Consider the following 26501-nt stretch of genomic DNA (forward strand, 5'->3'; position numbering starts at 1 on the left):
ATTTTCTTCCAAAATATTTTTTCTAATGTAGCAACAATCTGAACCAAAGTAGGAAGTCATTTCAATCAACAGAACAGAATTTATCATCAAAAGTGTGACTTTAACCTTTTCTTAGACCTCCATCTCTCACTGAGATGTCTCCAAAATAAAGCAGTTCTAAGTTAGACAATGATTGATATTTTGGATAAGTTGGTCCAAAATTGACATTTGATTAAGCAATGTGAATGTTAGGCTGTGCACAAACAAACATAGTGGCAACGCAACAAACTTGTCGGAAGCAAAAATAAGATTATGTGATTTTAGTTTTTGAAAGCTTTCTTGCCAATAAATTTCTTGTGTGAGGAGAAATATTTAAAAATAAAACCAAAAAAACTGATAATTTATAATCTGAAGAAATTACAAAAGAAAAATTAATAACAAATTGTTATCTCCTTTCTCATTGTGTTCTGCAGTCCTGAATGTGCTGCCTCAAAATTGTGTGAATGAACATGTATCACTGTCACATTTTCAGAGTTCTGTATTGGCTAACTATCATGATATTCCTAAGTTTTATGTATTCCCTAATTAGCTTAGTAGCTTCTGTCTATTGCTAACAATTTTATGACTGTGGCTCCATAAAGGGGGGAAAAAATGTATTTTTTAAAATTTATATTCACCCTCAAGCAAGGCACATTGTCTCCGAAATGTAAAGGCTTACTGTGAATTAAGAGCCAGATTTATAGGGGTATCCTAAGTGGGTAGTTATGCAACAAGATGTTAGTTCACATTACATTTAAATCTCTGCATGTCTCTGCAGTTGGGGAAACAGGAGATAGGGGGGGAGAATTCCAGAGGAAAGCAGTTTAGAAAGAAGAGTAAAAAGCTTTTATGTATCTGGGAATGTTTACAGGGGAATGGGTGGGATTTTGCTGATTGACAGATTTGTCGGGAGTATTTACGTTAGAAGGGCACATGTACAGCAAGTTCGTCGGAACACATTCCATTTGTAGATGTTATACTTGTAGAATAAGCACAGGGATGCAACATTGCGGTGATGGGACAGAGGCTGGAGCTTGGTGGATGATGTGAGACCTATTAAGTTAGAGACTCTCTTTTTTGGACATTGTCTAGAGCGGAGAGACTAGTGTTGGATACACCAGCCCAGATTTTGCAACAATACTCCATGCATGATGGCTTTGTAGAGATATAGAATACTCTCAGGCGGAAGTAATTTTCTAGCACGATAGAGGGAACTCACCTTCTTAGTTATTGTTAATCACCTTAGGTGCCTCTACCAGGGAATACTGATGGAGCTGCCCAGCATTTTTTTGCAAGCCAAAGTATGGCTTTTTAATACCACTTTCTACCCCTAGTGTCTAATCTACATGGCATGCCAGTGGAATAAATAGTAGCTCTTAAAATCCTGTTAGAAATTTAGAGCTTCATAGACAGTATTGGACCTATTGTTTGTTTGTTTGTTTGTTTGTTTGTTTCTGTTTTTACATAAGTTATTTTATTTTCTTAGAAATTGTTGATGCTTCCATACAATCCAACAAAAGAATATCTATTACTCAAAAGAAAAAAAGAATCAATTGCTTAATAAATCTAGTTTTTTTTGTTTTTTGTTTTGTTATTTGATTGGATAATTTCCTCCGTTTTTTAGCTAGGAACAAGGTGTAGTATCTGTTCTGATACTATACTATCGGTCAATGATGGAGAAATCTTTCCAGGCTGAGGCACTTTTTATTTATTTTTTTTTTTTTTGTCTGAATTCAGAGTGCACGTTTTGGTTTGGGGTGGGGGAAAGTGGATTTTTCTCCTCATTAAATACTGAGGAAAAATCTGGGGAGGCAATTATATAAGGACATTCTGTTTGTTTGGCTAGAACCAAAGTGTTAGTATCATAAAAAAGGTAATATTTTTTTTTGTTGTTTGATCTTAGGATTATTTTCTTGAATTAAATTTTTTTTAACTTTGGATACATTTTTTCTCTCTCTTTTCTTGAAAAAATATATTTCGAATCCACAGGATCACAATTAAAAAGAAAAATTCTCTTGCTTCAAAACTCCAGTACTTAGTAAGGAGGCTATAGTTCTGTTTGTTTTTAATTGTCGTGTTCTATGTTTCTTCCTTTTTTATATTATTATTTTTTTTAAAAACCTCATTCTTTATTTCAGGTTCTAATATAGTGTGAGGCTCATGACTGATCGTCTCTCTCTATAAAACATTTTACAGAAAGTGCCAGAATTATACGATAACAAAATTTTAGGAAAACACAAAAAATGCTGTAAAAGTTTAGATTCTTAAAAAAAAAAAAAAAAAGATTTATTTTTACTTTATTTTATTATCCATATTATTTACATTTGAAATATTTTAGTAATTACTAGGTATTTTTTGAGTAAGAAATAAGAAAATTAATTTTTCTTAAAAAAACAGAATACAGAATAAACAGTAACTTGGAATTAAAATACTAACCTAGCACTTATACTAGTACTGTTATACCCTCCCTTTCAAAACATCATTTAACTTCTATCTTTTATACAACTGACATTTTGTTGTCGTATATCATTTTATTTCATTGATGACCTAAACACACCACTTCTGGTCAAAATTCTATTACTCCTTCAATATCTCCAATCAGAATGTCTAACAGACTAAAATTCATGTCTACTATTTTGGCAGTTTGTTTAGCAGAAACAACAAAACAAAAATGTGGTAAAAAAAAATCAAACATATAATAAATAAATGTTACCAAAGGCAAGATAAGTTACTCTTCTACCTACCTGGGTAAGTTTGTTGAGTGCGTGTTAAGATAATCGACAAATTGTTTTTTAAATATTTTGTTTTAAGCAAAAATAATATTACGTACTTAATTATCATATCAAAAATAGTAATATATCCAAAAATTATGACAATTTATCGAGTAGAATAACTGCTTTTATGTTTTTAGTAAAAAGAAAAAGTCTGTCACTTTAGACAAATATTGCAGCCATGTCTCCTGTGTGTAGACTCTTACTGTCTACTTTATAACGCCTAAGAAAAATGCAAAATTACTTTTAACTAGAAATACATTAAAATTTCTACTCAATGAATTTTTGTAATTTTTGGATATATTACTATTTTCGACATGATAATTAAATACATAATATTGTTTTTGCTTAAAATATGTTTAAAAACTCGATTTGTCGATTCTATCTTAACAAGCACCTTTTTTTTTGCGCCATAACTTATTTTAAAGGGTTTATTTACTTTAAAATGCAAATTATGTAGACAATCATTGGGTGGGTTTCTTTCTACCAGTAGTTTGTTTAATTTTCGATTTTTAACCGATTATCGAGACTCCTCAGACAATCATTTCATGCCAGCCATTTTTTTTATAGTTCGGCACTACTTGTGTTTCAAACTAAATAAACGTTTTAAAATAAGTTAAAATACAAAAAGAGTTATACAGGTAGGTAGAAGAGTAACTTATTTTGCCTTTGGTAACATTTATTTTGTGTATATTTGTTTTTTTGAGAACACGTTTTTTGTTTTGTTGTCTATGCTGAAAAATAAGCTACTCTTTTAAAGGCTTCATCTGTTTTTGTATTATCTACTTGATTTGTAATCATTTATTTCTGTAAAGCGTTTTATGGCAAGAACTGATCGGCCATCTGAACGCCTTACACTGTATTTGTAACCTTTTCTGCATTTTGAATCATGATCATTTTTCAGTTTATTTTCTTCTGCTGTCAATTTCTGGTTTTAAAGAATTTCAAAACTTTTGCTTTTGAGAGTCAAGACAAGAAAGTAAAAATATATGACTAGAATTTAGTTTACGGGTACAAAATATTTAAATCACAATTCTGCAATTTAGGTAAAAACATAGCAAATAAAAAATTTGAATAATAAAATTAAAATTTTTAATACAAAATCCTTTTTTTTTTTTATGTGACTGGTCAAAGTACAGATATTTGCACAAAATAGAAAAAAAATTTAAAGAGTGGAGAAACAATGCACTTTAATTGCATAAACAGATGATGTAATTGCATAATCTAATTACATAATACAGATAATGTAATTTTGGTCCCCCAGTTTATCAGAGAGGGACCTATGTTTTCAGTTCCATCCGTCAGTCCGTTAGTCCGGACGATTGCCAGATAACCGTCTATTAGTTTTTCCTAAAATTTTGCCACAAATTGTATTTCATTAAATAGATGTGCACAGTAAAAAAAAAATTTTTTTGCAAAAATTCCAGTTGTGTCCCCAAGGGTCAAAATGGCTAAAACTGACATGTTTTGCCTCATAACTTTTGATCCATCCATTAGATTTTTCTTAAACTTGACCAAAATTTTTTTATGGAAATCACTCCACTTGATGTAAGGAGCTAAAGAAAAAAAATATGACTAAACGGTAAAAAAGTAACCAATTATAAGTGTTGAATGAATATATTCTGATCTTAAAATAGCAATTTTTCCTCCTTTGTCAAAACATCGCTCATGGAATAGGAGGACTAAAGGGCAAAATAAAAGAAGCAAGAATTACAAGGCTGCCAAAAGTAAACCAAGAGTCTACTTTCTACTCTCCTAATTGAATATGCTGAATAATTTGAGTACATAACAGCAACAATTTAATTATACAACAGTAAGAATTGAATTACACAACAGTAATAATTTAATTGCATAACGATAATAATTGAATTGCATAACAGTAATAATTTAATTGCATAGCAGTAATAATTTAATTGCATAACGGCAATAAGTGTATTACACAACAGTAATAATTGAATTGCATAACATGATTAGTTTAATTATGTAACTTGGTTACTTTAATTGCATAACATGGTTACTTTGATTTCATAATGGGAATAATCTTTGATAACATGAATTAGTTAATTACATAACATGAATAAATTAATTGCATAAAATGAATAAAATACAATTCTATCATTATTATGAGGATTTGGTTATTCAACCTTTGGATTCTATTTAAACATCAAATTAATCTGTACCAGTAAACTAAAATTCTCCTTCCACCCACCAACTTACCCCACAAAATAACATTTAAAAAAATAAAATAAATTAGGCTTCAGCATTCTGTTGGCAATGTTAAAAATATATTTTGCCATCAAAATATTTGTTTAACATTTTATTATCATATATTGTCAGTGACATCAAATATATTTAAAAAAAAAAAAAAAAAATGAAGATCAATCACAAGGTTCATAAAATCTTGTCTTCATACGAATAGAATAAGTGTTGAATTATAAAATAAGAAAGACTGAAAATATTACATCTATTTAGTTTTTAGCTTTTTATGCAGATGTTTGATAAAGTTAATTGTTGGTCTTTAATTGTATTTTTACTCCTGAAATAAAATTATGATACATTTTTAAAAATTATTGAATTAAAAAAAATTTCTATTGAATCCACGTGCTAAAGATTAAAAGAAACAACAAAGGTCGTCTTTTATTTCGTATTTTTTTAAATTATTCAAATTACTATCCTCATTTTGATTGTTGTTTTCACAATGTTTTGGTCAATATAACTTCCAGCTTTTGTTAGGGGCTTCTTTTTGAACTTTGGATTCTTTTTGTTGAACTGAGAAATATATACGGAATTTCAAACCGAATCTATCATTCAATCCATGGAGGTAGATTGTTCTATCATCTATGATTACATAGAAGTGTTAATTAATTATTATAATAGCTGATAATAATTAAAAATAATATAGTAATTAATTAACACTTCTATGCAGTTATGGCTGGCAGACCAAGAATAATCTACTCTTTATTCTTCTTTTTTTTTTTATATCCGATATGGGTTGTACATTGACCATAGTAGTATGAAGTGATTTCCCCCATTTCCAGTCTGCTTTTTCTTGGTTACCCTCGAAATGTTTCGGACATTTTTTTTTTTTTTTCCTTTTTGTTTAAGCTTTTTGGAATTCACTAATCTAGTAAATACGAGATAACAATCATATCAAACAATATATGAATTTGTTCTTCTTTTTTTCTTCTTTTTCATTTTCTCTTTTTTCTCCAGCTTTTTTCTCTTTCTTTTCCTCCTCCTTTTTATTCTTTCTTCTTCTCCTCCTCCTCCTTCTTCTTTCTCCTCCTACTTCTTCATCTTTCTTCTCCTCCTCCTCCTTTATCTTTTTTCTTCCTCTTCTTTTTCTCCTTCTTCCTCTTTCTTCTTCTTCTTCTTCTAATATATCTCTACCACATTCAATGTGGTTTACACATTGATCATGACAGCACAAAATAACTTTTTTCATGGAAACTCTATCATTTATGTTGGTTTCAAGGTTCCATTGCTTGAGCTCATTTCTGACTTAATCATTCCAAATCTTTCTTGGCCTGCGTTTTCCTCACCTACCCTCAATTGATGCATCTATCCAATCCGATCTTCGTTGAACATGTCCATAGCATTATAGACAGTTGCAATGCAGAGCTGACTCCAGTCTGGACACCTTCAGCCTCAGTAGCAGGAAATCAGAACTAACTCTGTTATGAAGGCATACAGCACATTACCATATAAGATATTAAAAGATTTAAAGTATAAAACCTTTTACCACAATGACCCACATCGACATTAAATAACCCAGAAAAAGTTGATATACTGTAAAACGAAACAACCAAACCTTGAAAGTTTGTATAGATTCCTAGGTTTGACTACAAGGTTTACAACTTCAAAAAACAATGCAACTGAAGGAGGTCAGAGGTTACATTCATTGAAATGTTGTGAAAATAGCTACCAAAATGAGAATCGTAATCTGATTAATCCAAACTAGTGGGACCTGTGAAAATTCCACAGTGGCATCTTTCATATGTAATATACTGCTTCTGTGATTAGAGACCCCGTGATATTAGTGTAGCTGTTTTTGTTAAAACTGTAAAAGTATTTATCTAAGTAATCTGGTTAATGAAGTGTCCGAATATATCTGGTTGTTACAATTTACCTCCAATATCCTTATAGGATTCCTTGACATATTTGCATTGTATGGACGCCCGGTGTGAATGTAAACCCCATAATACCATTATACCATTTTTAGACAGAACAGATACTGTCCTTGGGTTCTTTGCCAGAAGACCAAGAAGGTATATTTTAGTTTCACATATGGCCCAAAACCAGCATCATTTTCTTTTTATTTAATTTTTTATTTAAATTTTTTTTTTTTTTTTTTCACATATAATTTTCAATGATCGGGAGATCCTATCTATTGAAAAAGAGGATAGAAGGTGATAACATTCCACGGACATTAAATTATTGTATCTATATTTACTGTTTGTAGTATGTTATTGCCTATCTTCCTTTTTAATAAATAGGATCTCCCGATTGAATAATTTATAATCTGGAAACCATCACACACACGCACACACACACGTACGCACGTACATTAAAGGTACTACAGTATTAATATATAGATAATACAAACTTTGAATCCTTGTCTGCAGAACTTTTCATTTCATTGCAATCTTCTATTAGCTATTCTTATGTCTCTGTTAAATGCTTCCCAAGGTGATTTAGAAGCAGGATCCATTCAGGCCATGCCCAGCAGCCAAACTGAATATTCTGACTTCATGTTACGAGTGAAGCCAGGTAATTAGTTCCGGAATGACATTATTCTTAACTATTAACACTTATTATTACTAATTAATTATTATATCGATTATGATAATTAATTACTGATGATAATAATAATCCCATTATTTCTAGTTGTAGTCTACAGTGGCAATCATGCAGTTATGGTTAACAACGAAGAAATAAAAAAAGACAAAATATACAGCCAATAACGTTTACTGAATGTATTAAAATTCAGTTTTCTACCGACCTGTATAATTTTAAAGTGTTGAAACTGTAAGATCTCTGAATATGTCATTGCTACTTTTACTTAGTCAAACACAATTAATTAAAAATTTTAGTTGAGTTTTTTTTTTGGTGGAGATAGTTGCTAAATTCACGCATAAAAGTAAAAAAATATATATATATATATATATATATATATATATATATATATATATATATATATATATATATGCATGTTTTGTTGAACAGCAAGGATAATTCCTGCTTGTTTTTCTTGCAATCCATTTTTTCCATTTGGCGAGTCAATGTTCGAACTTTCTATCGATAAAAATCATTAAAAGCTTTCCCTCTCATATTGAGCCCGATTGATGGTCGGTTTGTTTATGCGGATGAGTTGGCACGCTTAAGTGCTTTTAATGATTTTAAACGATTTCAATTGACTTTTCAATAAATTCCCTAACCGCAATTTTTAATTTCATCACTCACCTGAAGATGACTCATGGAAGTTGAAAGCATTTGCAACTATGGCAAATTTCTTTTTACACTCGAATAGAACGTTCAAACATTGGCCCGCCAAATGGAAAAAAAACGGATTGCAAGAAAAACAAACAGGAATTATGCCTGCTGTTCAATAAAACATGCATAAGAGAAAAAATGCTGCTCAAATAAATATATGTATGTATAGACACCCGACCACTAGCTCTGAGTCCAGGTCAGGTGCCAGTTTGACTTAGTGTAAGTAGTAGGTAAGTTGTTTCTTTTATTTTTAGCTATATTTAAAGGAATGAGACACTAATAACAGATAAGTCGGCCATATTGGATTCTGACTGTATTCCAAATGACAGATATTAGTGAAATATTATATTGAAATTTTTAAAAAGTTATAAAATAAAATTTTAAACTGTGCAGGTCAGTAAAAAGTAAAATTTTATTGCATTTGGTAAAAGTCATTTGTTGTATATTTCGTTTGTTTTCGATTTCTCGGCTGTTAACTATACTGCATGATTGCCTCTGCCGTTATGCCATCACAGTTCTTTTTTTTTTATTTGTTATTTCACAAAGTCCACGATTGTTCGCCTTGTCAGCTAGAGGCACTTTTGCACAGAATGACTGAGTTGTCTCCCTTTTCCTCCCGTGTTTAGCTGTAAAAATTGTCTTCTCTTTTTTTTACTTCTTCATATTCCTTTGTCATTTTTAGCAGACATGAATGTAAACTTTTTTCCCTACCCTGAAGAATGTTTGTCTTTAAAACATATTCCTGTATTTTTTTTTATTTTTTTATTTTTTTTTTTTTATTTTTTTTAGCCCATTAGTGCCCAATTTTTTTTTTTTTTTTTTCATTAATTTATGACCAAATAATTTTGTAAATCACAAAGAACAAAGGCAGGTGTTATATTTGAAAGACACTCCAATCTTTACAACTAACTTTACACATTTCTGAAATATACATATGTTGCTGAAATATGGTTAATTATCCTTCTGATCCTAAAAAAAAAAAAAAATTAACATGGGCATTAATGAGCTAATAAAAAGAAAAAAATTTTTTGATAAAAGTGCAGAATAGTTAACAGATGAGAAATCATAAAATAAAAACAGCAAATAATTTAAAGCAAACAAAGAATTAATTTTTCTATCAACCCATATACTTTTAATGCGTAAAAGCTGCAAATCTTGATGTTGTTTATTTTTTTTTCCAATGTTCATGCGTTTTATCGTCACACTAAAACCAACATGGCTGCCAGCATAATGAAATAACTTTGGTTAATTTTATGTTGGAAAGAGAATAAATTTTTTTTTTTAATTACTTAACCCTACCATTAATCCTAACTCCAAATTACAACCCCTTCTCTTACTCTCAAACAAAAACATGAGTAAAACTATGCTTAATCACCTATGTTTAGCAAAATTAACCAACGTTAGATCATCACGTGGGCAACCATTTCAGTTTTGATGTGATGATACAACGCACAAGCATCGAAAACAAATTGTAAATAGAAAAGAACTTAGAGTTTCCATGCATTAAAAATATACAGGTCGGTAGAGAATTTGATTCTATTTTCTTTGCTATAAATTATTTGGTATTTTTACTCTTTGTTTATAGCTTCTCAACTCTTAACTATTCTGCACTTTTACCACATATTTTTTTATTACTCTTTTTCGTATAATGTTTGAATTCATTATAAAGAAAGAAAAAAGACTAAACAAAATTCAATTATTAAATTTACAACTTGAAAGAAATGACACACTAGAACCCATTTAATAATATGGAGAAACAACACAATGATTTTTTTTTTCCTCGTGTTCACATGACATGCAGTTTACAAGAGATAGCTTGAATGTTTCAGCACATCACATGTAGCTAACATTCAAGACATTGCCATGTCTTTTATGACATCATCCAATACCCTCTAAAACTTCTCATGTGTATTTATCACTTCTATGAGATCTTGAGATTATAATTATTAGTTATTTTTTTTTTTTAGTAAGTTATAAAATAATAATCCTGCTAGAAACACATCATAACCAGCAATATTTTCTATAAAACAAATAGGTTAATATTAAATTCAACATTTTGTTTAAAAAAAAAAAAATGTAGCAATCAGACACTGATTTGTTAACTTTTCTTGTATCATAGATTTCAATACAGATATTATTCAATTAATATTAACTTCAGGGAGATCAAAAAAAAAAATAATTTGCTGCAATTTCAAAATCATTAAATTCATTATTTTTCCTTTTTTTTATATAAAAATATATTAAATTTATCTGAACTGTTGTCATGGTAACTGGAGATGTTTTAATATGTTTGCTTACTCTTAACATTTTTTGGTCTTTGTCCAGAATTTCCCCTATATTAAAAAACAAAAACAAAAAAAATGTATATGATTAGTGACTAAACAAAGATATATTCCAAAAGGCACATAAATTGATCAAATTCAAATAAGAAAATAAAATTTTATGAGTATCCGAGGAATGACCGTCTCCATCGCCATTTTGAAAAAAAAATCTCAAGAAACCAATGTTGTGATGCCCAAGAATTCCCATTAATCACCTAAAAATGATTTTCTTTGTAAAAATAAAACTACTTGATCAATTTACGTGATTTTTGGAATATGATGTTTTCGTTTCATCACGGGTGTGTGCATCATACAGATTTTGCTTTATTTTTGCTTTTTAATATAGGGTGAATTCGGGGCAAGAACCTATTTTCATACATGTTTTTTCAAATATTTCAAGAGATAGCCGTTCTTTGTTCAGCTGAGAGATTCATTATTGTCACAAAAGGATTCTTTTTTGATTAATTTGTTTTATTTACAAGTAAATTTTTAGAAAAATGAAATCTCTGGTTTTGGATGAGTGAAGAGATAATAGAATACCAACTTTGCTCTCCAAAAATCTGTAATTTTATTTTCCATCAGTTCAGAATCCTTCACTAATAGTGGAATGGACATTTTGAAACCTTTAGAAAACCCATGCCAAAAAAAAAAAAAATGGCAACAATAATCTAGTATGTTAAATCATCCTTATCTAGCGTGACAAAAGTTACAGAAAAAAATAAATTAAATGCATTTTTTGTTAAAAACAATTTTTAATTTAATGGCGTTTTAAATTAGTGTTAAATAGCATTTTAATATTCACCCCCTTTTTTTTTTATTATTAGATAGATCCACATTTAAAAATATAAAATATTTTTTTCAGACCGTAGACCCCTTTTTTTATTTAAAAAAAAAAAAAAATCAACTTATAATTTTTAATTTTATAGAAATCTCTAAGATATTATGTTTAACTTTTATCCCTACACAGTAAATTACCAACTTTTGGATCATGTTTCCATTAAGCACCCAAACTAAGAGAGAAATAAAACTGTCCATGCAAAAAGTATCATTTAATTTATATATTTATACAATTTGCTGTGTTACTGTTGTAGATGTGATGATCCTGAATCCAGATTGAGCCATAGAAGTGGACCAACTTGCTTCACCCCTTTATTATTAAAGTTATAAATTTCATATTAATCTGAGGAAATTCAGTGTTAATAGCTCCGTTGGAGTTATAGTGTAAGTCGTACTCTTGTCAAGTTTCAAACTTTTTTTGTTAATTTTCAAACTACAATCCAAAGACGGAACCTTTTATGGCGAGGATGAGGCAAATGAGTGCCCCTCCACTGGATTCAGGATCCTCATATCTACAACAATCACTTATGTAACATTTTATTTCCTTGGCCTTGCAGAATTTCATTTCTCTTTCAATATTTCTAATCAAAATGGCCAACAAACTAAAATTAACGTTCATCCTTTTAAAGACCGCATACATTTTGATATCGTCTGCCTGTTTTTGTCATCATTTCCGTAAAATATTTTTGCAAAAAAAAAAAAGCTATATTTTATTTTAAATAAACGCATTTTTTGTTTTAATTGATTAAAATGTTAGACAAGTGCAGAATTTTTTTTTAAGTAAATATATTTATTTATTGAAATTAAATTCGAATTTTTGATCCATAAAAGAGTCTTCATCAGGAAAATCCAGATAATATTTTTTTTTCTCTTTACTTGTCATGATAATGGTACTGCTTCGCGCATTCTCAGATGTTGAACATCAAGGTTTAAATGTCCGATTCAGTGTGTAGCGCTTGTGTCAAAATAATTGAAATATCCACTGTTTAGTGTGTGTGTGTGTGTGTGTGTGTGTGCAGTTTATATATAAATAAAAAGATGGTGAACATATTATCACTTGATTTGAAAAAGATATTTTCTGTGCATGTTTCATGTTTTGTGAATTCCTTCAAATAGGAATGTAAGATTCTATTTTTCATTTCTCAGCCTGGGATTTTTCCCTTGACGCCAAAACCAACAAAGTCTAGGCCACTTTTAAAATGTCATTTCCTCCCCCCCCCTGTTAAATGCTGGTCCGATGCAGTTCTAGAACGTACACCTTCTCAAGTTTTGCCTTCTCCCTCTGAGAAGGGGTGAGTTTATTGCTAATCACTCGAGGCACTCCTACTCAGGAATGTTGACAGGGCTGCCCAGGCATTTTTTCGCAAGCCATGGTGCTATTCATCTAGGGTGCTGGCTCTTCAGTCCCACTTTTTGACTCTTGTGTCACGTCATTCCACCATGGGAGAGAGATACATAACATCTAAATCGAATTTACCAAATTTCCACTATTAACGATTACTACGATCAATAACCCTTATCCTCGAGTGGCCTCCGGGCCTTGATAAGTGGTGACTCCTATGTAAAAAAAAAAAATTGTATTTTTGATTATATACAGATATTTTATTGTAAACAAACAAGAAAAATAATTGAATAAATTGTTAAACAAATGAAAACTATATATTAAGATTCATTTATGTATATCTGCGTGTCTTCAATTATCCATCATTTAATGGTAAAACATTAACGAAATTTGTGCTCCATGTGCTTGCATCTTGAGAAGCTAGTATTCTTCACCAGAAAAGTGAATCATCACTATCATATCATATAAATCCAAAGATTCTTCTGTTTGGCATTGGTTTCCCCGATATTTGCTATCAGAATTATTTCTAAAAAGACACCAGGTACGTACGGGAGACACCGCGTGAAGGTTGCCAACATCCTAAGTGAAAGTGACTTTTGTGGAATGGACTGGCTTCAAACTTGAAACCCCCAGGTTGTCAGTTCCTGTTGTTAACCACTGAACCATCATCACTTCCTGAAAAAAATCAATAAAGAAAAATGATAAGTAAATGTGTGTGTGTGAGTGAGGTATATTTAGAGGCTAATACTCTGACAGAACATAATTCTTCTTCATATTCACAGTATACACATTGTTTTTACATTTCTTCTTCTTCCTCCTCCGGTCCTGGATATGACCTTAAACTATATCCAGTGGTGAGGCCCCAGCTTGCGGGCTTTGGGGAGTGTGGAGCCACCCTTTAATTGCCATTGCTCCCAAGTCCACTCTGACCCGGAGTGGTAGTATCTGTTAGGGTCCCAACTATGGGTTAAATAGAAACTGACTTGAAAACAACAAATATATTCTATTAAAAGATCTTTCTTCAAAATCTTTGGATTCGGCATTAAATAGCCTGAAAAGGGTTGATATGCCGTAAAACAAAAACAACCAACCAATCTTCCTCCTCCTCCTCCTCCTCCCCGTTCCTACCTCTATTCCTATTCCCTTGCTACTGTAGCCATAACCAAGTTCCCACCACCATCTAGCTATCCCATAACCTTTTCCTACCCTAACTCTCTCTCTCTCTCTCTCTCTCTCTCTCTCTCTCCATCCAATCATGCTCATTGGCCCTTTTTTCCTTCATTTCATGCTTCCCACTTACTCCACTACACACTTCCTGTCCAACATTGCAAGCAACTCCCTACAGAAGTTTTCGGCTAATAATTTCATGTTGAAACACTCATCGTCTTCCCACCACCCACATTTTTCTTTCATCCTCACACTCTCTCTCTCTCTGACCCTGCTGATGCGCATATTGTGAACACATTATCACCACAACATCCATAAAAAATGATTGTTATCTCACTCATGTCTGTTTCATAAAGTCTTAGCGTGAAATATTCAATCAAATCATGATCCTGTCTTAATTTTTTTGTGTTCATATTTCTCCTTCACTTTTTTCCCCTCTATTTCCATATTTGTTGCCAATACTTAATATATATATACATATATATATATATATATATATATATATAATACTTGTTTATTGTTATATAAACATGCTCACATCCCGCTGCTACAAATAGCCACTTGTTTCAATCAAACAACAGATATCATCAGGCAGCAACTTGACTATTCAAAAGTTCAATGAATATTCATTGAACTTTTGAATAGTCAAGTCGCTGCCTGATGATATCTGTTGTTTGATTGAAACAAGTGGCTATTTGTAGCAGCGGGATGTGAGCATGTTTATATAACAATAAACAAGTATTATCAGCTCTTTTTATTGAGCACTATCTAACAACCTCGTTGAATTCATTAGTCCATTACTTTTGAATATAAAAAAACCCGAGTATATATATATATTAATACAATACCATTATATATTGATTAGCCCTCTATACCAGTAGGTTCTGAGGTTATCTGAAAATCAAACCTCTGGAGTTGAATAGGGTGTTGAACCCTGCCGTCAGTAACAAAACTAAAGACAAATTAATGTTGTATTCAATCACACAGGTTTGATTTTCCAATCACCTCCGAAATCACTGGTGTAAATGACAAATCAATATATACTCGTAGAGTATTATAAATTTAAAATATATATCTATGCTCTTGAGCGCCTTCATCACTAAAAACAAATTATCTGTATGGATTTTGGACAACTTAGTTTTTTGTGTGAAGCTCATAGGTCGAAATCGGCAGGAGAGTCTGTATATATAATCTTTGGTTTAGTTTAGTAGAAATAAATGTAAGAGTGCTCATTTATTTCATAATAAGAGCATCATATTTATTTATTAATTGTGTGATAGAAGATCAGGTCAATTCAACATGATACTATCAGTTTGAAACCGTCTCCATCACAGAAATGAAACATAATATGACATAAACAAAAATAAATCATCAGTTTATGTTTGAAAGTTTGAAAAGTTATGTGCCTATTTGAGGGAATTGTATACCATTTTTTTTTTTTCTTCTTTTGTCTTGAAAATTATGCTATCATTCATGTTGAATTGATTTGATCTTCTGTAACACAATTTATTTATTTTTTTTTTTTTAATGAATGGTAACGCCCTAAATGCACTCTTTTGCCATTGTGCAGAACACGATCACTCATTTAATTTAGATCAAGCGAAAATTATTAAATACGTGATAGATAGAGCTAAAAGAAGACTTTTAGAATCAGCACTAATTTTGAATACTAATACTATTACGCAAAGAAAAGGCTTCTACCATTTAACCCTTAGCATAGGGAAAATAATAATCAAAGAGCAAGGTATCAGGGTGGATCCTGGCTAGCCGTTTTTCTTTGAATGTTTCAGGAAAATGAGTAGTTTCGCAGAAGAAAAAAAAATATATATATATATATATATATAGAGAGAGAGAGAGAGAGAGAGAGAGAGAGCAAGAGAGAGTACTAAACACTTTGATTTTATTAATAGATGTGTCTACTCTGTTAAAATAAAACTTGAAATGTTTCATTTCTTTGATTACGACAGTGCCTGATGAAACCATGTTTCAAACTTAAAAAAATTTTAAAAAGTCACAACTTGATTAAAAATTTATGTGACATTTTTTTTCACAGTTTTCTTTTCACGAAATGGATAACTACATAAATTATTCAAATTATATATGAAAAAAAAATCCAAACTTACATTTTTCATAAAAAGCTTTTCATATTTTTTTTTTACTTTGAATAATTTATCACTGAAAAATGTACATTTTTTTTTTCTCTTTAGTTAAGGGTGCTAGGTAGAAACATGGTCGCCGTTTTCTTTTCTTTTTTTTAAATTTCTTTTCATAGCTAAATGCTGAGAAAAAAAAATAATATCAGTGGCAGTTTATAACTTCAGGTTTGGAGGAGTTACTGCATTATAAAACTTAGGAAATTTTAAGCCATAATTCTTTGTTTAAAATCTTCAAGTAAAAAAAAAATCTTTTTGTTTTTATATTTTTAAAACTTTCTACAATTTTTGTAAAAATAAAAAGCACTAATGTTGTTGCGAAAGGCATAAACCAACAATTTTCTTTGAGGCAAAAACTAACTCATGTTCAATGAATCGTATATAATGAATCATTATGTATTCATAGAATTAACAATCAGTTTAAATTAAAATTATGTATTTTGTTAAATAAATTACCTTCATGTAATGAATTACAGTCATGGTATATGTTAATGAGAGCATAAAAACTCTACCAGTTTTTTTTTAATAAAACTGTGTATATATATATATATATATATATATATATATATATATATATATATATATATATATATATATATATTCACACACACACACACAAACTAAATAGTGAAATCGATTATGATAGAAAAAGAAAATTTTCATGACTAACCAATTTAGGGACAAAATAAACAATGAAACTTTTTTTTTTTTAATATATTTTATTTTTTTTACTTTTGTTTATTAAGCTATTCCAATCAGTGAAATAGGGGAAAATCACACTTTACTTTATTTATAAGATTTATGTATAAAAAAAAGATCTTAAGTTGTCATAAGGAAGACTAACCAAACAAAAATGAAACGATTCAACATTGCTAGTTTGTGTGTTACAATTATAGCATGATCATATACTAACAATAATAATAATTGTTAGAGTTCAAAATAGACTTCGTAGCCTCGTAGGAGATGTCCTTTTCTCCTCCTTGCAACCTCTATCTCACAGAAGAGATGTTGCGAGTTTGTCTCTGATGTATCGTTATTTTCATGGAAAGTGTTCAACTGAGCTTCAATCTATGGTCCCCCCTTGCCAAACTTTCACAAGAAACACTCGTCTAGCTGTAAACACTATCAATAATTTCCCCCACTCTTTATCTGTGCCTAAACCTAAACGTAGATTCCATGAACAAAGCTTCTTTCTTAGAACTGCACGCCTGTGGAATTGTCTTCCGTTTTCCTGCTTTCCGGCTGACTACAATATGGTTTTGTTCAAGTCTAAAGTAAATAAGTTCTTGATGAGCCGTTCCATATAAGTTATTAAATTTACCAAATTTTCATTACTAATGATTACTATATTGACCAACTTCTACTGTACACTCTTTAACCCTTATCCTTGAGTGGCCTCTGGGCCTTGATAATGTGGTGATGCCTTTGTAAAAAAAAAAAAAAAAAAAAAAAAAAAAAAAAAAAATAATATATAATAATATATATATTATTATATGAAATATATAATAATAATATATATAATAATATTATTATATATAATATAATAATATATATTATTTATAACATTGATCATTGTTCATTATTTTGTCCGGTCAATGTGTCCTCCTATTTGAGTTTGACATAAATTATTACGTGTCTGTTTCTATTCTCCTGAAAGACGACCTATATGTATGGTGAGTTGCTCCTCCAAAAAAATTTTAAACGAGTTTAAAAAAAAAAAAAAGAAAAAAAAAAAGAAAGAAATTGTCTTAATAACGTCACATGACCTAGAAGGTCACTCAAAATTTTTACCTTTTATCCAAAGCATGCTTTATCATCATAATTATCTTCAGCATTTTCATCATCAGCATTTTTACCAATTGTTGAATGTTGTTATTCCATCAACTTGTGAGTGTCCCTCCTCCTCCTTCTCCTCTTCCTCCTACTCCTCCTAAGCAGTATGTTAAAAAAAAAAAAAAAAAAAAAAAAACTTGCTTTTTATCTTTTTTTATGTGGTACAGTTATGCTTTTGTGTTTTGTAATATCTTGGCAGTATTTGTCAATGCTTTGAGCACTTTGGGAACGAAGAATCTACTGACCTGACTTTAATTCCCTGATATTTTTTATTTAAAAATTTTTTTTTTTTTATTCTTTCTCTTTTTCTAGCGTTTCATCAAGGAATATGTAAGAACTGGTGCAAATAAATACTAAACCATTTTTACAAAAAAGTTGTGTTATACTAATAAATATATAATCATATAAAAAGGTGTATATGCACTAAGCCGCAAGCCCTACTAATAGCAGTGGGAGATATATATTACATTATAAATTTTGCAATATAATTATTCATATTATAATTTGTGATACTGATAATTGAAAGTATTCAATTATTTTCATGGAAAAAAAATTACCTTCATGCTTAGTAGAACGCACTATTCCTAGATACATCTTTCATCTTCTCTATGACTCGTCAGTGTGGCTAGAATATATATTTTTCTGTGTCGAAATCTATCCATATAACGCTTATGATTGGCTAGTTTAAGACATTGAAGTGGTTTGATTTCTTAGCTCTATACATCAGTGGTATCTGGAGCGATTTCCATAAAGTTATATCTGTATATGTGGAAACTAACACACATTCGCTTTTCTGTATTTATATCATTATAATCTATAAATAGTATTCTTCAACATAGCTATTTAATTTTATTAAAACAAATTTCTCAAACAATCTAAAGTTTAACTAATTTCAATTAAAAAAAAATAAATTTAAGAATCAAGGGAGATAATGAGCCAATTCATAACGAATTATAAAGGGAAATAAAAAAGTTCACCTTGTAAAGGGAGATAATAAATATGTAAATAAAAATAATAAATATGTCAAGGGAGATCATCTATATGTATACTATAGAAATACTTATATCACCAGGGATCTAAACTTTACGTTATAAGTAACTTTATGGTTAAATTTTCATAGCCCCAGAAGTCGATTCTCAAAGATAGTCCCTCTTATGAGGAAGAACTGTATTTGTGAGTAATGTTCCAAAGATTGAAGTGGCCTAGAATCATTTCCCGTATTTTGAAACCTGGCTGAATGGTGCAATGTTGCGAGGTGTAATTCTCACTATTAAATCAATCTTATATCAAACCTGTTCTTGTAGAAAAGAAGCGAATTAAAACGGATTCCTATCAGCGAACAAGTTACACTTGAATTCAAACTATTTTATAAAGTCCAAACTTGAAGATCGAAACGATTTAATGTGGGGGAAAATCTAAACAATTTAATTTAGAGAAAATCCAATGCCTCAAAAGGCGCATTGAGTATTGAGACAAAATTAAAATTGTCTCAGTCTAGAAGGATTTCTTTTTCGCCGACTGAGGACAAAACGGATTAAGTTTAGTATTAAAACACTATATAGACTTTGCTCTTAGACTAAATGGATCAAGTAGTATGCTGGTGTTTTTTTTACATTGGTGATATTTTCAACCAACGTATTTTAGGTGAAAACATTATTACGTACTTACGTGTCATAACGAAATTAAAAAAACAATTACCAAATTTGGTAGAAAAATATTCACAAGTAAAAAAAAAAATAAAAAATAGAACGACCATTTTAGAATGTAACTGTGGATGATTTTATGGTTCAAAATACATCTAGCATTCTAGCATATCTACAAGCACGAGTCTTTTTTTTTATTATTTTGAATACGAATTTTATAGAATTATTACCTCCCTTTGAACCTTCCACGTTCTCCGTAAATTTTAGAAATTTATGATTTATTTATTTTATTATTTATTTTATTTTTTTGTAATCTTATATAAACTAAATCATTATGTCATTTATTAATTCTAAAATTAATACTTTTAGAAAAAGATTCGCGAGAAAATGTTTTTATAACTTCCTTTGTAATGAAAGAAATAATTAGTCTCCAATTCCAGTTAGTACCTAACGCAAACTAAAGGGAGGTAACTACATTTCCGAATATAAATTATATACCGAATGAGGGTCACATTTAATGTGATACGTTATAATTACGGTATACATAGGTACGTGCAAGTTAATGGTGAAAATTTGTAGAACTCATGGTTATGAAAATCAGTTTATCGTATTTTTTTTTTTTTTACAAGTTTCCGATTATTTTTGATTGTGTTTGAAAGTTAATCTCTAAAAAGAAAAATGTATTTTAACACATAGAAAAAAGTTATAATATGAAAAATGTTTTCATGGCAACTATGAAAACTCCCAAATTAAACTAAATTTGGAAGTTAAACAAATTAATTGTAAAAATAGTAAATGTTAGTTTTCTGGGACGATTTGAAAGATATTTACTATCTATATTTATCTTAAGATACTGAAGAAAAAAAAAACATATTTTCACTAAAAAAAATTGGAGTTTGTTTTATAATCCTCATAGGTATGAAAAGTGGTAAAAAAAAAAACAAATGTATAACAAATAATTTTTATCAAACGCAAGATAAGTTACTCTTCTACCTATCTGGAAGAGTTTTTAGTGGTTTTATCCACTTTAAAACGTTTATTCAGTTCGAAAATGATTGTCTCAAGTGACTCCCAAAAGTTTTAATAATGACTTAAAAATAAGAAATTATACAAAATATTGTTAGAAACCTACCCAATATATGTTGCCGTGACATATATCGGGTGGGTTTCTAACAGTATTTTGTATAGCATGCACGCATACAACAAATAAAAAGAAAATTAGAAATAATATTTATTTAAAATAGAAAAATGCCATTGTGCAGTATAGTTAACAAAAAGAAAAAATAGCCAATTAATAACTTACCAAATGCAATAAAATTTACTTTTCTAATTACTCGTATAATTTTCATGCATTTTCAGATTGTAAGTTTTATTATCCATGCATTTGTTATCATGACGTATTTAGCCAAGCCAGCAGGCTTTTCAAGATAGTCGACAATTTTGTGAGGACTTATTCTCGAATTTCGATCTTAAAAGATAGTAAAATAACTTACATTGTAGAGGGGTAGTGGAGCTATAAGCCTAAGTCCAAGGGAGGTTGCACATTGGATTGAGATAATTTTTTATCATTAGCATTGAAGTCTGATATTTGTGATTTAGTTCCACAAAAATTTGTGACTATGATGAAAATCATGCTTAATTGGCTAAGTAGAAGTAACTATAACAAACGGATTGATAATAAATCTTACAATCGGTCAGCACATGAAAATTATGCAGGTAAATAGAAAAGTAATTTTTATTGCGTTTGGTAACAGTTATTTGTTGCATTTGTTTTATTTGCATCTCCTTTTTTCTTGTTATCTATACTGCACAATAGCTAGGAAAAAAAAAAATTTTAATACTATTTTTCGTGTACTTATGCACTGCAGAATACGAACTGTGTTGATATAATAATGTTATTGTTTAGAAACCCATTCTTAACGTGGGGTGGAAGGAGAATTTTTTGTAACTACTCTGTTCTTTTACCTAACAATTTAATAAACAAAATTGAATTGAACTTGAAAATTCTATTTAAAACAAAAATATTACGGTTCGTATTTTGCATAACTACCGATTTTCGTTTTGTTGTGTTTTTTTTATTGATTTTTTTTTTTAAATACATTTTTCTATAATTTGGATTTTAAAGAGTTTAAATAAGAGTGTTTAAAAGCGAAATTACGTTTAGATATAAAACGCTAAACGTATAAGATTTCAATTATAGTTTTCAGACTGGAAGACCAAGAATTAATTTAAGCTGACATTCCTTAGTTTCGTATTATTACTCATCATTGAAATTAATTTAGTTTCGTATCTTTTCTTTTTTTCAACGTTATTTGCTGTACAAATTGGATTTTTATGTTTATAATTAAAGATTTATAAAAAAAATATGGGGTAAAATATAAAGAAACGCTAACTACGTGTTAGCCTATTCATTTTGTTTGATATTTTACTTTACATACAAAATTATTTCCGAACGCTACATTTAATACCCCCAAATCTGAGAAAATGCTCAAGAGTTATTCCCCTTGGATTCTTCTGCAATTCTACCCAAAATGCTCAAATTGAACTTTGTTTCATATACATTTTTCAAATTTGTTTTTATTGTTGTTGTTGTTGTTGTTGTTGTTGTTGTTGCTGTTGCAATTATTATTATTATTATTATTATTATTATTATTATTATTAAATTGCAGTTGAAAAAATAGTTGTGAATATTTCATTTCATTGAATTTGTGAACAGTAAATAGATTAATAATTTCGATAATTTGGTAAAATTTATTATGATTCTTCAGAACATAATCCATATTGACACAAATGTTTACGAGTTATGCAACATACTGGAAATGGCCGAAGCAGTTTATGATTTGAAAACTGCGAAAAAAATATATATTTATATATAAAACGGGGAGATGACATTAAACATTTTAGAAGGGTTTGAGTTGAAAAGAAAAATGTTAGCTCCTCAAAAAACTTGAAAAAAAAAACTCCCCCTACCCCATGTTGCAAAAAAGGAAATTGAGTCGAAGTTATAGGATAATTAAATGAAACAGAAAGTGAAGAAAATTTCATCTTCTATTGACTTTCATTACTTTTTAGTTTTTACACTTCATTTTAAAAGCATCTAATTTCAGTATATTTACCGTTTCCTAGAAGGTTTATAAAAGTAAGGTTTCAAGATGGCTGCTATATTTTATTTAATGTGGAGATTCCATGTTGTATATTTAACAACAGAAAAATAAAAAATCAAACAAAAATTTCAACTGATCTCTATATTTTGTACTGTTTGGAAGTTCATCTTTATTTCAAAATACTTTGCTTTACATTGAAAATTTCGGCCTCAAATGGTTGGCCATGTTGTTTTTCTATAAGCCTCCAAAGGCAAAAATACAAATTTTTTTTAGAAACACTAAAAATTGAAAAGCTTTGCAGATCAATAGATAATTAAATTTTCTTGCACTTGGTTAGCATTATTTGTCTTTTTTGTTTGTTTTTTTCGGCCCTTTTGTGTCATTGACTATAATGTAACTTTGCTGAAAAGAAATAAAGTTGTTCAGCTGGCTATTTCCAGTTTGTTCCATAAATCAGAAACAGTTGGAAGCATTCATGTCAATGTGAATCTAGTTTTTAGAAATACAATATTTAAAATAATTACATTTTTAGTGATAGTCAATAATCCCCCTCTCCCAAAAAAGAAGGAGGTGAAAAGAAAAATAAATAAATAAATAAATAATCAATGAATAACTGTTGCCAAAGGCAATAAAAGTCACTTTTTACTTACCTGCCTATTTTTTTCCCTTTTATTTACATTTGATTGTTCCTTGAAATTTAGACTTAGATTTTGCATTGCAGAAACCAAAGAATTCTGTAACTTTTTTTTTTTTCAACTTCAAAACTTCAATACTCAAAATGTACAATTTCCAGAAAACCGGCATTGACGATTGTGAAATCTAAATTTAAAGAAAAATTTAATTTTGTTTAAAAATGCATTTTAAAATACTTAAAAATTTAATTTTGTTTAAAAATGCATTTTAAAATACTTAAAAATTTAATTTTGTTTAAAAATGCATTTTAAAATACTTAAAAATTTAATTTTGTTTAAAAATGCATTTTAAAATACTTAAAAATTTAATTTTGTTTAAAAATGCATTTTAAAATACTTAAAAATTTAATTTTGTTTAAAAATGCATTTTAAAATACTTAAAAATTTAATTTTGTTTAAAAATGCATTTTAAAATACTTAAAAATTTAATTTTGTTTAAAAATGCATTTTAAAATACTTAAAAATTTAATTTTGTTTAAAAATGCATTTTAAAATACTTAAAAATACAAAAAAATAAATGACCGACGTAGATCGAAAAGTAACTTATGTTTTATTTGTTGTTGGTAACAGTTATTTGTTGATTATTTATTTTTTTCACACTTTCTTTTACTTGTTGGAAATTGTGGCAATCACCAAATCTTTTGTTTTTTAAAATTAAATTTTGGACTCTTTTAATTATTTGAAGAAAAAACATTTCTTGATTCTTGGAGGCAAGTTCTGAAATTCATGTTTAAAAACACAAATGAATTGTAATACTTGACGTTTGTCTTTAAACTTGAATTCAAGCCATAAATTACTTTTTTGTGTGACATTTTAATGGCTTCAATGTTAATTTCAAATTTTGCTTGCTCAACTATGATTATAAAGTTTAGTTTAGGCAAAAATTGAGTATTATGGTTAATTTTCTTCAACCAAATAAAAACGTTTTTCAAACGTGTTGCTTTTGTATAAAAAATTTTTTTCTTTCTTTGTTTAACTTTAAAAGTCATTAGTGAAAATTGTGTTTTTAATAAATATTTTTCCAATGAAATCACCATATTGAGAGTAATTTTTAGTTTTTGTTATTTGAAGTAGTGTTTTTATTTTGTTCTAGCAGGGGATGGGGCATTCTGCCATATACCAGACATTCACCCACTATGTCATGCATTCCAACTGAGAGATTCTAACCGTCCTTTCAAGTACAATTGTTTGAATCTCTCTTGCACTTGATTTACCGGGTATATTTGCCAAGTAGTTTTTGAAATTCTTTTTCTGAGTGTGTTTGCTTCTATAATTACTGGAATGATGGGAAGGTGATGTCCCAAGTGATACTGAATTAAACAGAGCTGAGAAGGAAAACATAATAGAATACCAAGGTCTTATGTAAGAAATGAAAAGAAACTGGAATCTTTGGAAGATCTTCATCATTCCAGTAATTATAGGAGTAACTGAATTTGTGAAAATGAATTTCAAAAATTACCTGGCAAATATACCTGGTGAACCAAGTGCAATGGAGATATAAACAAAAAAAGGGATGGTTCGAATCTTAAAACGATCTCTCGGTTGGAATGTATGAGATAATGGGTGAATGTCTAGCATCCGGTAGGATGACTCATGCCCCGCTAAAACAAAATAAGAAAATTGCAAAAAAAACCCAAAACAAACGTATTCAAAAGTGTCATTTAATGATGATATCAAAATATGCAAGCAATATTACTCGAGTGCTTCTTGGTCTTCGGGCCAAGAACACAGTGTAGTATCTGTTCTGATGCTACACTTCACCTTTTCTGTCCTTGGTCAGTAGAAGAGAAATCCTTCATGACTGAGACAATTTTTATTTAAACTAGACTTTATAATCATCGTTGAGCAAGAAAAAAATTGAAATTAATTTTGAAGCCATTAAACTGTCACACAAAAAGTAATTTATGGCTTAAATCAAAGTCTAAAGATAAAAGTCAAGTATTACGGTTCATTTGTGCTTTTAAACATGAATTTCAGAACTTGGAAAAAATTTTATTTCAGAAAATAAAAATTGCCTCAGTCATGAAGGATTTATCCCTTCTATCCAGATTGCCCCGTTTTGAGGAGCTGGATTTTTCCCACATTAAAAATCGATCTTGTGGCCAACTCTGCCCTCATGGGGAGGCAAGTAAATAGGAATATTACTTGAGTGCTGTTGTCTCGCAGGCAGTGAAGAATGAAGGGTCAAAGACAGTTGCAGGAATAGTGATTGATTAATTCATCGCTTGTACTGTGTCTGAGATCTGGGAGAGCCCACAAGTCAGGTTGATGCATTCCTTTATCTCTCTACAACAGTTTAGTAAGATAGTCGAGAATCGGACTTTTAGAAAGCAAATAGCAAGTCAGACAACCTAGTTAGAATTACCTGACTGCCTGAAATGGATGGTCCTGGATATGACCTAAAACTATATCTGATGGTGAGGCCCCACCTTGCGGGCCTTGGGGAGTGTGGAGCCACCCTTTAATTGCCATTGCTCCCAGGTCCACTCTGATCCGGAGTGGTAGTACCTGTTAGGGTCCCAACTATGGGTTACGTAGAATCTGACTTAAAAAAAAAAAAATATACGCCATTAAGAATCGTTCCTCAAAATAACTAGATTCGGCATTAAATAACCTGAAAAAGGTTGATATGCCGTAAAACAAAAACAGCCAACCAACCAATCAGCCTGAAATGGACAGTTTTGCCAAATGAAGTTGATAATGTGCTTATAACATAAGTGGCACTTTCTCTGTCTGTATTTTGAATTTTTTCTGGTGAGATACTTATTTGAAAAAGTACACTGTCAAATGGCGCTGATGTTGTAGAGAACAGATACTACATTTTAATCTTAGCCAAGAAATAATGTTTTTGTGATCTTAGCCAAGAAATGTTTTTTCTTTTGTGATCTTAGCATAGAAATTATGTTTTTTGTGATCTTAGCTTAGAAATTATGTTTTTTGTAATCTTAGCTAAGAAATTATGTTTTTTGTGATCTTAGCTTAGAAATTATGTTTATTGTGACTAAGCATATATAAATAAAAAAAAAATGTATATATTTTTTTAAATAAATAATTTTATTTTTAGTTTATTCATACTAATGTTGGGATAATTAATCGAAACATGAAAAATCGGAACGTTTCGGGTATC

The 26501-nt window shown here is 29.7% G+C and overlaps 1 protein-coding gene across 20 annotated transcripts in view; it reads left to right on the forward strand.

The window, feature by feature from the left end:
- Positions 1 to 26501, forward strand: part of LOC145261142 (neogenin-like) — a 396586-nt gene that overhangs the window by 355346 nt on the left and 14739 nt on the right. Inside the window, exon 24 of one of the 20 annotated variants that reach the window (XM_080119433.1) lies at positions 7479 to 7559. The exons of the other annotated variants lie outside the window; for them this stretch is intronic. Within the exon in view, the coding sequence (XP_079975559.1) occupies positions 7479 to 7559 (81 nt within the window). The remainder of the gene's footprint in view (positions 1 to 7478; positions 7560 to 26501) is intronic. 20 annotated transcript variants of the gene reach the window in all.

The sequence above is a fragment of the Euprymna scolopes genome, chromosome 37 (genome assembly GCF_053919585.1).
Source record: "Euprymna scolopes isolate OS-2025 chromosome 37, ASM5391958v1, whole genome shotgun sequence".
In the NCBI taxonomy this organism is placed as follows: Eukaryota; Metazoa; Mollusca; class Cephalopoda; order Sepiida; family Sepiolidae; genus Euprymna; species Euprymna scolopes.